Here is a 15,612-nt window from a genome sequence, read left to right as displayed (position 1 = left end):
CACATTGCTGTGAGTCTGGAGTCACATGTAGGCCAGACCAGGTAAGGGTGGCAGATTTCTTTTCCGAAAGGACATTAGTGAACCAGATGTTGTTTTTTTAAAAATTCATAGCTTCACAGTCTCCATCACTAAGACTAGTTTTGAACAGCAGTACAGTGAGTTTCTATCATGATTGTGATTAGAAAGTTTATAATGGAAATACAAATACACAGCTTTCCACATACACAAACCTTTGAAGGTGGCAGGACAAGTTAAGAAGGCTGTTAAAAAAAAAAGCATCCTGGGCTTTACAGAGCCATAGAGTCATGTATGGCACAGAAGGAGGCCATTCAGCCCATCGAGCCCATGCCAGCTCTCCGTGGAGCAATCCAGTCAGTCCCATTCACCCGCTCTATCCCTGCCACCCTCAAGTTTATTTCTCTCAAGTACCCAGCCAATTTCCATTTGAAATCATTGACTGTCTCTGCTTCCACCACCCTGGTGGGGAGCAAGTTGCAGCTCATTAACACTCATTGCGCAAAAGAAAGGGTGTTTCTCACACCTCCCACCCCCACCCCCCACCTCCCTCCCCACCCCACAACTCTTGCCCAAAACCTTAAATCTGTGACCCTTAGTCCTTGTACAATCGCTAATGGGTAGAGCTCTTTTCTTGTCGACCTTACTCAAACCTGTAATAATCTTGTCCACCTCTATTAAATCTCCCCTCAATCTCCTTTGCTCCAAGGAGAGCAACCCCAGCTTCTCCAAACTAACCTTGTGGCTAAAATCCCTCATCCCTGGAACTATTCGGAGAAATCTCCTCTGCACCCTCTCAGTGATCTTCACATCCTTCCTGAAGTGTGCTGGCTAGATCTGGATGCAATATCCTACTTGTGGCCTATAACCAGAGCTTTATAAAGCTTCAGAGTGACTTCCCTGTTTCTGCACTCAAAGCATCTATGAAAGAAGCCCATGAGCCTATGTGCTTTGCTAACCATTCTCTCAATACGTCCTGCCACCTTCAAAGATTGACGCAGATGCACCCCCAAAGTTCCTCTGTCCCTGCACATTCTTTAGAGCTGTGACATTTGGTCTATATTGTCTCTCCGTTACAACTTCTACCAACATGCATCAGCTCCCACTTCTCTGTATTAAGTTCCACCTGCTACCTGTCTGCCCATTCTGCTGGCCTATCTATATCCTGTTGCAGTCGATTGGTATCATTTCCATTGTTTGCCACTCCTCCTCCAAGTATATCAGCAAATTTAAACATTTTATTCTGTGCTCCAATATCCAACTCATTTATTTACAACCAAAAAAAAAAACCCGTGATCCTAGCGCTCACCCTGGGGAGCATCACTGTCTACTATCCACTATCCACCAGTCTGAAAAATAACCATTAACCACACCTCACTGTTTCCGTTTTATCCAGTTTTTTAATGGCTCTCCAATTTCGTGAGCCTCAATTTTGTTAACTAGCCCATTATGTGGTACTTTGTCAAACGCTTTCTTCAAATCCATATCAACAACATCCGTTGCATTCAATAGAGGCATGTAAACAGACAGATGGGGTGGGAAAGCAAGGCAGTTATGCTAAATCTTTATGACTCACTGGTTGGGCCTCAGCTGGGTTATTGTGTCCAATTCTGAGCACCACACCTTAGGAAGGATGTCAAGGGTACAGAGGAGATATACTAGAATGGTAACAGGCCTGAGTTCATGTGGAGAGACTGGAGGAACTGGGATTGTTCTCCTTGGAGCAGGGAAGGTTAAGAGAAGATACAATAGAAGCGTTCAAAATTATGGGTAAATGGGGAGAAACTGTTTCTAGCGGCGGGGGTGGGGGGGGGGGCGGGGTCAGTAACCAGAGGGAAACAGGTATAAGATGATTGATAAAAAAACCAGAGAGAAAGTGAGGAGAATTTTTATTTAACACAGTGATCTGTAATGATTGCTTGAAAGGATTACGGAAGCAGGTTCAAAAGTAACTTTCAAAAGGGAATGGGATAAATGCCTGAAGGAGAGAGATTTACAGGCTCTGGGGAAAGAACAGGGAGGGTGGGATCAATTGGATAGCTCTTTTTTTAAAGAGCCAACAACACAGGGACGATGGGCCAAATGGCCTCTTTCTGTGTTATATGATTCCCTGAGAAAGTACGGACAAAATGTATAGCATTTGAAATGGAGGCTGAATGACATCTTCCACCCGGGGCCCAACTGGCACAGAGCAAGATCAACCCTGTCTCGCCTGAAAAGAACACCGACACTTGACTCCCCGGCCTGTGCAAAGACGTGGGAGGCTGGCCTTGCAATACAGATTCAACGAGCACTTACACATTGGTCGTAAAGATCCCATAGATGAGGTCCTGCTCAGGGAGATAGAACGTGCTCTGCAACTCGTTGTAGTAGAACGGGATCTCTCCCGAGCGCGAGCAGTTGAGCCGGGCCTTCATGAAGGTCGTCCACGTGTCCTCCAGCAAAAAGCGGCCCCCGATGTCACTCTTGCACACCCTCCCGACGCGGGAGTAGACGGTTTTGCCACAGTCGTGCTCCACAGCGTTCTCGCGGAAGAAGAAGTAGATGAACAGGCCGATGTCGTAGGCCGAGATGAAGTTTGGTTCTGGAAAGGGAGGGCAAGGCAGCAAAATTTGTAAAGGAGGAAAGATACCGGGGAGCCCACCCTAACCTTGGGCCTCCATTGTATCTCTGCAAACATTATAATTCCAATACCATAGCCCGGCTGTGTCGGTGAGCCCACTCGTCTTGCAATATGGGGCCTGGGATGGGTGTATTTTTCCCGAATTTCAAAACAGCTGCAAACTTGGTAAAGGTCCAAGTCCTCAATTGAGGGATTGGTTGACCTCAACCAACTTAAGGGGCTGAATTATACCAGGTGCTGGATTGCCCGCCTCCTCACCCCGGCTATAAAGTTGAGGGGGTGGGGGGGTGGCAGGGATGCCCGCGGAGGGGAACGCCGGATGCCCTGCAGCCACTTAACGGTCAATTGGCCCTCAATCGACTGGCGGCGAGACTTCTGGCCCTTCTGGATCCGGGAGTCCCACCTCAGAAAGCTGCTGGCCAATCAGAGGTCAACAGCTCTGCAACACTGAGGGACAATTGCATGCAGCGCAGGATCGATTTGCGTCAGTGTTTGGGGATCTTGTCAGGTACCAAAATGGTAGGCCCCAGCAAGGGGGCAAGGGGGGGTGGGGGTGTGGGGGGGGGGGAAGTGAGGGGTGGGGATGGGGTTTGAGAGGCCATGGGGGAGCAACCCAGAGGGTTACACCTGGGGGGGAGCCTCCGAAAAGCCCAGAGGCCCATCAAGAAAGGGACTCACGCTGCCTGCCACCAACCTGTGCAGGAAAACATACCGCGATGGCCCACTTAAGGGCCTCAATTGGTCCACTAGTGGGCAGGCTGTCCGAAGCCACCCCTGCTGCTGGTATAACTGCGGTGGGGTCAAGGAGCAAGCAGGAAGATAGTGGGAAGGCCGCCATTATGATATAGTCATTTAGCTGCCCTTCACTCAGTGAGCAACAACAGGCAATGCATCAAATCAGTGGAGGGTTGGGTTGTTGATGGTGGGATGGGAAACTTGGTGGCTGCTTTTGCAAGCTTAGCCAGAAGCTGGCAGTTAAAGGGGGAGAGAGCAGGAGGGGGGGAGGGGTTTGGGGGGAGGTGCTCTTAACCAGGGATCAAGCAGCCCATCACGGTCTGGGACCAACGAGCAGAGATTGTACCGGGCAGAATGTATGCAGGGCAATGGGTGTGCCAGGCAGAAAATGTTCCAGGGCGGGTGGCTGCAGTTGGTATGGGGGCCAGGCAGAGTGGGATTCAGACAGCTCTTAGGCAGTGGAAGGCACAGCCGCCAATGGTGGAGCGTTAAAAATTGGGGATGGCGAAGATGCCAGAATTGGAGGAGCGCGGAGATCTCGGACAGTTGTAGGGCTGGAGGAGGCTACAGAGATAGGGCGGGGCGAGGGGTGTGGAGGGATTTGAAAACAAGGGTGAGAATTTTAAAATTGAGGCATTGCGAGATGAGGAGCCAATAGTGCAATTGTATACTGGTCTGTCCAATGCTGGATATGAATCATACCCCACAGAGATAAGTCTAAATATCGTTCCCCCACCCATCCCCCAGCCTGCACACAAAGAGACGCCATTGGAGCTTGCTAGTTACCATTAAGCCATTTGGAGTTGTACTGAGCAGTTCGGAGTGGAGGGCCGTTTCCCAAACTTCGATAGATGGCAGGGTCACGACCTGAGAAGTCTATGACCGTGGCTGCATACAGCTCTCCCTGTGAGGTAATCACAGCAGTGGAATTGTGTCTGGGATCATAGGGACATCTTGCCACGCCATTAATCTTGTCCAACACTCGGCTGAGGTTTCCAAGCTGTGGAAAACAAACAACCTCAGTAATTACAGCAGACATCTCTTACACTGCTTTCTTCCCACAGCCTTTCCTCACTGGCTGCCAGATATAAGGAAATGTGACATCTGTTACCATCTTTCTTTTGATGTTTTATCTCACCGTAGCGAATTTACTGGCAACTGTAAAATTCTGCTTGGGATCGCAGTCCTACCACCCCCACCCCAAACCCTGCCACCCACCAGCTCTTGCAACGGTTTTTAGGGTTATGGCATTGCCAAGGCTCGGTTTCTCCAACTCACCTTCCTGACCTCATCGCCTCCACCCTATGCAACACATTCAGAACCCCATATCCTGTATTCACACCGTGGCTCCTGTCGTTCCTTTATCCGAGCCCCTTCAGTTCTCCACCGGAGTACCGAGGGAGTGGTGCACTATTGGACGTGCCGCCATTTGGATGAGATGTTAAACTGAGGCCCCAGATGCCCAGCTGGTGAAAGATCCCGCTGCACCATTTCGAAGGTGAGCAGGGGAGTTCTCCCCAGTGTCCAGGCCCAAATTTATCCCTCGATAAAAGATGGGTTATCTGATTGTCATCACATTGCTGTTCATGTGAGCTTGTTGCTGTGTTTTTCACTTTATTCATTCATGGGATGTGTGAGTCGCTGGCTGGGCCAGCATTTAGTGCCCGTCCCTAATTGCTATTGTTCAGAGGGCATTTTTAAGAGTCAACCACATTGCTGTGGATCTGGATTCACATGTAGGCCAGACCGGTAATGTTAGGAAATAGGGTTAATTTAAGTAAGTAATATTTGTATTTCTGGGTGTTAGGAATGAGTTTTAGCTTTAAAATTTAAGCTTGATTTGTATTTCTCTTTTAAGAAAAGGTCAAATTGAGTTTTAGTTTCACTTTAAAAGGTGCCTGTATTTCTAATAAGTTTTACGACTCCTAAAGAGAAGCCAAGCAAACAAGAGTAGAAAAAAAACTGTGCTGTTGCCTAACAACAGGGGTCCAGAGAGGCAGGACCCACCCATCCCCACACACACAAAAACGCACAGAAAACCTAAAGAAACAGCAGTGCTGAGTTCAGTTTAAAGACAGCTATTAGGTAGAAGCAACCTAGAAGGGACAAATAACCGGTCCAAGCTAAAGTTGGTTGAAAATAGCTGCCAGAGAGAGACTAGAGTAAAGGGACAGATAGCAGGTTCCAAGCTAAAGAAGAAAGTCCCTAAATCCAGAGGAGGGGAGCAGGGGAAAGTTCCAAGACCTTCCAGTCAAAGGAAGGACAAGAACCTGGAAAAGGTCCTGTTAGGTGGAGTTAAGGGTGAGGAGCAGAAAAAGGCTCCAAGCTTCAAGCTTAAAGATATAAAGGTTTGTGAGAAGCCAGAAGATCCAAAGAGACGGCTGAAGGTCTGTAACTCTTTGCTATGGGCATGTGAAGCAGTGGTGTACTGTTGACAGCTGCGTCAGTGAGAGAGAGTGTGTGGAGAAAGGCTTGAATGCATGTGGTGATCCAGGGGAGAGGAACATCAGAAGGAGAGTTCAAAGTCCTGCAGCCTTGCAGAAGGCATCTAAGCAAGAGCGTTGATTTGGGAGAAAATTCCAAGGTGGGTTCTTAGAGAGTGTAGATTGGAAACCCTCATGTGAAAGACAGAGTTCAGTGAGACTGGTTAGCTTACAGTGTGATAAGCATCTGGGGGGAGTTGAGGAGAGATCCATAGCATCTGTTTGGAGTGACATATGTCACTTGGTTTCAGAGTGTGATGTGTCTGACCATATGTCGCCTATTGGTACATGGACTGTGTACTTACTGTGAACATTAGAGTATAAGATAGCGTCTGTATCGTGTGTTATCCTTACAAATCTGTATATATCTCTAAAGGTATAGTTGTGGGTGAAGGAGTATTGTAACATAGTCCATCTTTTCTTGTTCAATAAATGTTTAATTCTTTTGTTAAAAGTTCAATGGCTGACTCCGGTGACTCTATTCAGTAGCCACTCTCCACGTCTCCAAACAAGCAAATAAAAGTTAGGATCTATCAAGCCGGGTTCCACCCTGAGATCTGGCTTGTCTGGTAGTAACATCAGCTGGGATCATAAATAGTGGGGGCTCATCCAGGATTTGAAACGCAGACAGCGGGTGATTGGTCGTGGGATAAGAATTGGTCCAGGATTATCAGTTATAAAGTAGGATTGGAAATCCTTGAACGTTTTGGGATCTGGGAATCCTTTTAATGAGTACATGAAGGTACAGAGGTACTGGACATAGGAACTGGAGTTGCTGTGAAGTATATTATACGGGTTGGAATTCAAAATGGCTTTGGAGGTTGCTAAGGCATTCTTACAGATGGAAAATGTAACCATGACTGGTTTACAGAAATTAACCAAGAGTAAGCTAATGGAATTGGTGGATAAGCTGGAGTTAGCATTACCCAAAGGGGCAAAGAAAGCAGGCATAGTTGAGATAATAGCACAGCATTTAAAACTGGAAGGGATACATGAGAAACCATGTTCTCCCTGGGGTGAGTCAAGTGATTTAGCTAAGATCTAGCTGCGAATGAAGCAACCTGAACAAACCAAGGAACCAAAAAAACTTGTATTAGAGGCAAAAGGAAAAGAGAAAGGAAACAATTGGGTATTTCAAAGAGGGCAAGCAGAAAGGCAGGAGAGGGAAAGGAAGCAGGAAGTGGAATTTCAGGCAAGGGAGGAGGAACGAGAAAGGGAATACCAGCTTAGAAGGCTGGAATTTAAAGAAGAGATCTCAGATGCTGAGGAAATTTCTGATGATGAAGAAAATCTCCAGACCAAAGCCTGGTGGGGAGATGTTTAAGTTTGTGCAAGCTCTCCCAAAATTTCAGGAAAGGGATGAAGAGGCATTCTTTATCTCGTTTGAAAAGGTGGCTAAGCAAATGAAGTGGCCGAAAGAAATCTGGGCATTCCACTGACAGAGTAGGCTGGTGGGTAGAGTTTATGAGGTTTATGCTTCACTTTTAGAAGAGTTATCAGTTGATTATGATGCAGTAAAAAAGGCCACGCTGAGTGCATATTAGTCCCTGAGGCAGCAATTTCAGAATATAAGAAAACAGCCTGGACAGACCTACATTGAGTTTGAAAGGATAAAGCAAAGTAATTTTGACCATTGGATGCGGGAATTAGAGGTGGAGACAACATATGAAGCTCTTAGGGAAATAATTCTCTTGGAAGAATTTAAAGATTCACTTCCCCTTATAGTTAGAGCCCATGTTGATGACCAGAGGGTTAAAACAGCTTGACAGGCAGCAGTGATGGCTGACGAGTATGAACTGGTCCATAAATCTAAACCCTTTCTCTGTCATCCCCACAAACCCGAGAGGGGTAGGAAATGGGAAGGTGAAAGGAAGGCAAGTAGCCAGAGAAGAGAAGGGACATTTGGGAATTTCCAGAAATTTCTCCTCACACCAGAAATGAGGGTGCTGAGGGAGCCTAAGTGTTTTCATTGTAACAAGTTGGGACATGTTCGGGCAGATTGCTGGAGATTAAATGGTGGACCTTTTGCAGTATTAGGGACGCCTAGGGAATCCTTAGGAAAGGTTGTATCAGAAAAGGATTGCTGAAACTGTAGCAGTGGTACAGGTGAAACATATTCCCCCAGAACATACAGGAAAGGGGGATATGGTTCAGGATAGTCTGGAGAATTCTTCTTTGATTACTGGTGAAGGAATTCAGGCTAACAGAGGTTCTGGATGTTTTGTTTCAAAAGGGAGAGGAACACCCTTACTCCTCCAACAAAATAAGTAAACAGATTAAAATTTTGAGGGATACAGGAGCAGAGCAATCATTGATGGTGGCTAATGATACAATTTGTATTCCAGATAGTTTTATGAAGGAAAAAGTATTAATAAGAGGTATTAATAGAATTTATAAACCTGTTTCTTTGTGTGGTCAACTTAAAAAGTCACTCTGTAAATGTAATTGTTACAGTCAGAATTATTCCTAAATCGTCTATTGAAGGGGTGGATTTTATTCTGGGTAATGATTTGGCTAATGGAGACAGTAACGTGGCAACGACGGTATTGCAGCAGGTGGTTGAGCAGGTTGATCTTAACCAACTTCAGAAAACTACTGTGGCCAAAAAGGAGATGCTTCTTGCTGGTAACAAGCAACTGAAGGAAAACCTGATTAACGTAGAAAATTAACTTTCACATATGGAAGAGGAGTTTGCTAATGAAAGAAGAGAATTGGTGAGAACAATTGAGAATCTGTCATAGAAAGTAGAATACTTGACTGAGGGCTTAGACATAGACATAGACATAGGAGCAGAAATTAGGCCATTCGGCCCATCTGCTCTGCCATTCAATCATGGCTGATAAGTTTCTCAACCCCATTCTCCCACCTTCTCCCCATAACCTTTGATCCCCTAACCAATCAAGAACCTATCTATCTCGGTCTTAAATACACTCAATGACCTGGCCTCCACAGCCTTCTGTGGCAATGAATTCCATAGATTCACCACTCTCTGACCAAAGAAGTTTCTCCTCATCTCTGTTCTAAAAAGTCTTCCCTTTACTCTGAGGCTGTGGCCTCGGGTCCTAGTCTCTCCTACTAATGGAAACATCTTCCCCACGTCCACTCTATCCAGGCTTAAAACGTCTAAAAGATAAAGCTGTAGAAGTAACTTTAACAAAGGTCAATCTTCAGTTGAAACTTGATGAACTTCAAGCATCAGACGTTGCTGTGAAATATCGTGGAAAAAGATTTGATCAGGAAAAGGAATTGTTGGTAAATCAGAATAATTGGTTGAATGCACAGTTAAGAGCCAAAACTAACAAGCAATTAGAACATCGTCATAAAAAGAGTAATGAGATTCTCGAACTTCAATGTAAACTGGAGGAAATGAAGGTGAAGATGTGTGGTATCGAGCAACACTATTCTGAAGTTGTTCCTGTAAATAAAAATTCCTTGATAAATTGCACTCCAATTGAGCGAGAACTGATCCAAGTAACGTTACTGATACATCAACCTCAGTGATGGACAATGGGAAAACTACTAACGTGCCTGCAGATTTGGAACTTAAGAAGTGTCAACAAAAAGAACTGAAAGTGCAAAATTACTTTTCCAGGTCAATGACCAGAGACACCGATTTACAAGTGTTTGCCGATGCTAATATACAAAATACTGCAGTTGGAATTCAGGCAAGTGGACGGTTTGCAAAAGAGCATTCAAGACCTGGAAAGGGAGTAGATTATGCAAAAAAATTGAAGGGTTGGAACAAACTATGAAACTCCACAGGGTAAACATAATTGACACTGCTCAAAGTAAAGTGGAAAAGACCTGTTCAAAATGGGATCTGGAAAAACAACAATATCATAAAAAGTTTAAAGAGCAAACCAAGCAGGAGTATGAAATCCTTTTGTGTGAATATAAAAAGCATCTAAAAAATATCCTTGAAATGGTGAAAAGGGATTTTGATCAGAGAAGGAATGAGACGTTAATGCACAAAATTCCATTTTGATTTTGCTAAATTGAATGAGAATTTACTGCACGGAGTTTGGAAAGTGATCTTGAAGATGGAATTACACCTACAGCGAATGAAAAGGGAGATTGACTCGAATGAAACATTATTTGCTGACTTAAAGACTAGGAATAAAAAGAAAAAGAAACATAAGGGCTGAGTTACGATAATCCTTTGAGGTACAAATCCTACCAATCTTGTTACATTTTACTTTAAGTAAATCTTTGTAATTTTCCAAACTATATGTAATTGTGAAGAGAGAAGGGAACTTTATTTGTATAGTATGTAATAAGTTATTGTTAGAAGTTTGTGATGTTAAGTTTGTGTGAGGCAGATGTAAGGCCATTGTAAAGAAACCTTCACTATTGTGAAGCTTTCTTTCTTTCAAAGGGGTAGGTGTTAGGAGATATAGATAGTTTAAATAAGTTATATTTGTATTTCTGGGCGATAGGAATGAGTTTTATCTTTAAAGTTTAAGTTTGACTTGTATTTCTGTATTTGTGTGTTAAGAAAAGGTCAAGTTGAGATTTAGTTTCACTTTAAAATGTGCCTGCATTTCTAATGTGTTTTATGACTCCTAAAGAGAAGTTAAGCCAGCAAGAGTAGAAAGAAACTATACTGTTGCCTAGCAACAGGGATCCAGAGAAGCAAGACCCACCCACCAACCCCCTCCCACCCCCAACCGCACATACGTATTCAAACACACATAGAAAAATTAAAGAAACAGCAGTTTTGAATTCAGTTTAAAGACAGCTGTCAGGCAGAAGCAACCCAGAAGGGACAAATAACCAGTCCAAGCTAAAGTTGGTTGAAAGTAGCTGCCAGAGAGAAACTGGAGTAAAGGGACAGATAGCAGGTTCCAAGCTAAAGAAGAAAGTCCCCAAATCCAGAGGAGGGGAGCAGGAGAAAGTCCCAAGGAAACCTTCTAGTCAAAGGAAGGACAGGAACCTGGAAATGGTACTGTTAAGTGAAGTTAAGAGTGAGGAGCAGAGAAAGGCTCCAAGCTTCAATCTTAAAGAGATAAAGGCTTGTCAGAAGCCAGAAGATCCAAAGAGACAAATAAAGGACTGTAACTCTTTGTACGGGCATGTGAAGCAGTGGTGTACTGTTGACAGCTAAGTCAGTGAGAGAGAGTGTGTGGAGGAAAGCTTGAACACGTGTGGTGACCCAGGGGAGAGGAACATTAGAAGGAGACTTCAAAACCCTGGAGGTGGACCCTTGCGGAAGGAGTGTGAGCAAAAGCGTTAGTTTAGGAGAAGATTCCAAGGTGAGTTCTTGGAGAGAGGAAATTGGAAACCCTTGTGTGAAAGACGGATTCAGTGAGACTTGTTGGTTCATGGTGTGACAAGCGTCCTGGGGGAGTTGAGGAGAGATCTATAGCATCTGTTCAGGGTGACTTCTGTCACTTGATTTCAGGGTGTGGTGTGTATGACCATAGGTCACCAATTGGTACATGGACTGTGTACTTACTGTGAACATTAGAGTATAAGATAGCTTTTGTAACTTGTGTTATCCTTACAAATCTGTATATATCTGTAAAGGTATAGCAGTGAGTGAAGGAGTATTGTAATATAATTCATCTTTTCTTGTTTGATAAATTTTTTTTAACAAATGTTTTGAAGGGGGAAGAATAAATGTCTTTTAACAAATGCAATTCATTTGTTAAAAGTTTATAGGCTGACTCCGGTGACTTTGTTCAGTAGCCTCTCTCCACATATCTAAACAAACAAATAGGATCTATCCCTGGAATCAGCTTTGTCCTGTTGTAATACCAACTGGGATCATAAGTGTAAGGACAGCAGATTTCCTTCTCTAAAGGGCGATAAGTGAACCAGATGGGGTTTTACAACATTCAGCAATGGTTTTATGGTCATCATAAGGATTTTAATTCCAGGTTTGTATTGAATTTAAACTGCACTATGGTGTGATTTGAATCCAGGTCCCCAGAGAATTACCCTTGGTCTCTGGAATACTAGCCCAGTGACAATACCACTGTGCCACCACCTTCTCTCCACAGACTACAAGTGTGACTACACTCTGCACTCGAAAGAGAATTTGATTGGGTGTGAATTGATTCTCTGGAACAAACGTCCACTTTCCCCTTATTACCCACCTCCTAGACCTTTTACAAACCTCCTAATAACCCGTGTCTTTGACTGAGCTCTCACTCCTTGCAACCTTTTTGCTCCTCCTCTCAGTCTTGTAAAATGCTCTAAAACATATTCTCTCTTTGCTTTTTCCATTTTCCTCGACCAGAGTCAACTTGCCAACCAGTCAGCACCCATTCTCTCCCATAGTATAAACTGTTGTCAGCATTTGAAATTTGGCATTATTGCATTTGTCCTGATGGGTGCAAGATGAAAAGTTTCAGCAACATGCCTCTTTTCAGCATTATTCCCTTTTTGTGGGGAATCGATAAAGAAAGGCAAGTTGTTGTTAAAATCCACCTGCATACAATAGGTTAATTCTGAAGAAGGGTCTCCACTCAGAAAATTAACCTGCCATTTCTATGTTCCAACCTATTTCCCCTTCCTCCCCGACTTCAGCAACTCCCCTCATGGTTCTGAGCTAACGTCTCCATCTCTGTACCAAACAGATCAACAAAGACCATTTGCTCCTGGTCCAGCAATGCCCCAAATATAAAACTCTCATCTTTGTGTTCAAATGCCTCCATGGCCTTGCCCTCGCCCCTTCTTTGTAACCTCCAACCCAACAATCCTCTGTGAATTCAGCATACCTCCAAATCAGGCCTCTAGCGCGTCCCCAATTTCCTTCACCCCACCATTGATTGCTCATGCGTTCAACTGCCTAGGCGTTGGAATTGCTTCCACAAACCTCCCCAACTCGCTACCTTTCTCACCTCCTTTAAGATTCTGCTTAAAGCCTTTTTCCTTTGGCCAAGCTTTTACCTCTCCTAATAACTCTTTGTGCGGCTCAATGTCAAATTTTATTTGGTAACGCTCCTGCGAAGCACTTTGAGACACTTTACCATGTTGTAAGTTGTTGCTTTCTGTTTCCCTTTCAGATTTCTATTTTTCCTTTCACTCTCTTTCAAGCAGACAGCACCTGATAACATTCCAGCTCTCTCAACTCGATCGCGTTGGCGGTGACACGCAATGGTCTTGCAACAGAAAGCAATGGCAGATTTCTAATGAGCGTACTTTACAAATTAAATCATGATTAACGACCGGCTGCACTGTACTCGGGAGCTGAGGATAGGGAGGTCACTCTCAAGGACAAGAGGGAGAGTCCTTCAACCAGGCTACTTTGCAAGAGAGACTTGCATCTATATAGTGAGCTCATGATGTCTCAAAGCGCTTTACAGCCAAAAAGGCACCTTGAAGTGTGGTCACTGACTCAAAGTAGCAGACAAGGCAGCCAATTTGCACACAAGGCATCGCAAGGGGAAGTGAGAAATGTTTAAAACCCACCCCTTTGACGAAGCTTCTGGTGTTCAGCCCCAATATCTCCTTATGTGGCTCAGGGTCAAATTGTACTTCACAATTGCTCTGCTGAAGCGCCTTGTTATGTTTTACTACATGAAAGGTGCTATATAAATGCAAGTTGTTGTTGCTTTTGTGCTATTGACCAGATGATTTTTTTTTTAAACGATATTGGTTGAGGGATAAATATTGGTCTAGGGCACCGAGGAAGAACTCCTCTGCTCTTCTTCGAGATAGTGCAACGGGATCCTTTACATCCACCTCCGAGGCAGACGGGCCTGAATGTTGCAGTGGTGCCAAATAAGAAGAAAAGCAACATACATTGAAATTTAATGTAACGTAGAGCGGCAATGATACAATGTCAACATGACATTGTCTGGTACCATCAATCAACGTCAGGCACCATTTACTGGCAGCAGAAAGCAATAAAGCAACTAGCTTTGAATAATGAAATATTGTGTGGTTGAATTCATCCTTTACTTTGCCTCCAACTCCATTGTAATATTAATGGCAAATGTTTAAAAATCAGATGATCAATGTCACCCTATGCTCGCAATAGTTAAGGAAGTACTTCAGTATTTACTGTCAAACCTGACAACTAAAGCGGGTGACCCAGTAGACCACCAGATTTATTGCTAGGGTTAGAGGACAGTCTTACCAGGAGAGATCAAGTAGAGTGGGCTGACATTCTCTGCAGTTTAGAAGAATGAGAGGTGGTCTCATTGAAACATACAAAATTCTGAGAGGGCTTGACTGGTGTTACGGACAGGAGAGAGACAGGCAAACTGTACTTCTTTTCTCTCCACAAGCGGAAGGTCTTTTCAATTATTTTTAAGGTATGCTGTGGCATGTTTTCCCAAACCCTCGATTTGTGAGATCCAATTTACCAATAACTCACAGCAAACTGGCATTATGATTAACCCGGAAGGTTAATTTATTCACAATCAAACCTGGGGGTGGGGTGTTCGCAACTTCCCACTCCACTACACGCACACGTGCAGCAAGGGGATAGAGAAAAAACGTTTTACAACTATGGATAGTAACAGTACAAGAACCACAGAAACAAATATTAGTTCACTTGATTTACAGAGACCAGAATCAGAGACCAGAGAGGAGTTCTTTTGTGTAGGAGCTCGTGTTCAGCTGGCTGAAGAGTAGAGTTGTAGAGTTCTTTTTACAGCGGGTGCTGATACTACAAGACAGGATAGACACTGAGGCCGGAATTTTCCAGGTCCCCCTCCCTCGGTGGCGGGATCCTCTGCGGTGGGGTTGGCAAGCCACTGAAATCTCCATTCACATCGGCGGGACTGGAAGATCCCATCGGCACGAGGGGCTGGAAAATTTTGGCCTGAGAGTCTGTTTTCACCAGTCTAGAGAGTCTAGAACTAGGGACAATAAATTGTCAGCCATTGAGGATTGAGATGAGGTAAAATTGTTTCACTCAGAAGGATGCTAACCCTTGGAATTTTCTACCCCAGGGAGCTGCGCACGCTCAGCCCATTGAGGGTATTTAAGGCTGAGAGCGATTGATTTTTGGACTCTAAGGGAGTCAAGTTGGGAACGAGGAGCTGAGATTGAAGATTAGCCATGATCTTACCGAATAGCAGAGCAGAGGTCAATATGCCTACTCCTGCTCTTATCAGTTCAAGGCTGGAATGAGCCCAAGATCAAGAAAACCATATGCTGCAATCAACTTGCATTTAGATAGTGCTTTTCACCATCTCGGGTTGTCCCAAAGCCTTTTACAGCCAATGAAGTACTTCTGAAATATAGTCATTGGTGTAATACAATTAGATAGATATGCAGCCCAGAAACAGGCCTTGCGGCTCAATTGGCCCATAACAATGTTTAGTTGTTTATTTTATTCTTTCACAGGGTGTGGGTATCACTGGCTAGGCCAGAATTTATTGCCCATCCCTAACTGCCCTTGAGAAGGTGGTGGGTGAGCTGCCTTCTCAAACCGCTGCAGTCCATGTGGTATAGGTGCACCCACAATGCTGTTAGGGAGGGTGTTCCAGGATTTTGACCCAGCGACAGTGAAGGAATGGTGATATATTTCCAAGTCAGGATGGTGTGTGACTTGAGGGGGAGCTTCCACGTGGTGGCGTTCCCATCTATCTGCTGCCCTTGTCCTTCAAGGCGTTAGAGGTCGCAGGTTTGGAAGGTGCTGTCGAAGGAACCTTGGTGAGCTGCTGCAGTGCATCTTGTACATGGTACACATTGCTGCCACTGTGTGTCAGTGGTGGGGGGAGTGGGTGTTGAAGGTGGTGGATGGGGTGCCAATCAAGCGGACTGCTTTATCCCAGATGGCATCAAGTTTCTTGAGTG

General features: G+C 44.5%; 1 protein-coding gene across 2 annotated transcripts in view; it reads right to left on the bottom strand.

Annotated features, from left to right (window-relative positions):
* The window catches only part of sema5ba (sema domain, seven thrombospondin repeats (type 1 and type 1-like), transmembrane domain (TM) and short cytoplasmic domain, (semaphorin) 5Ba), a 389,619-nt gene that overhangs the window by 110,982 nt on the left and 263,025 nt on the right, over positions 1 to 15,612 (bottom strand). For both annotated transcript variants that reach the window (XM_041201518.1, XM_041201519.1), the window contains 2 exons: positions 4,160 to 4,373; positions 2,314 to 2,599 (listed from right to left, as the gene is read on the bottom strand). In XM_041201518.1, coding sequence (XP_041057452.1) covers positions 2,314 to 2,599; positions 4,160 to 4,373 — 500 coding nt within the window. The remainder of the gene's footprint in view (positions 1 to 2,313; positions 2,600 to 4,159; positions 4,374 to 15,612) is intronic.

The sequence above is a fragment of the Carcharodon carcharias genome, chromosome 12, assembly GCF_017639515.1.
Source record: "Carcharodon carcharias isolate sCarCar2 chromosome 12, sCarCar2.pri, whole genome shotgun sequence".
Taxonomy (NCBI): domain Eukaryota; kingdom Metazoa; phylum Chordata; class Chondrichthyes; order Lamniformes; family Lamnidae; genus Carcharodon; species Carcharodon carcharias.
This window is presented reverse-complemented; position numbering and strand designations above follow the sequence as displayed.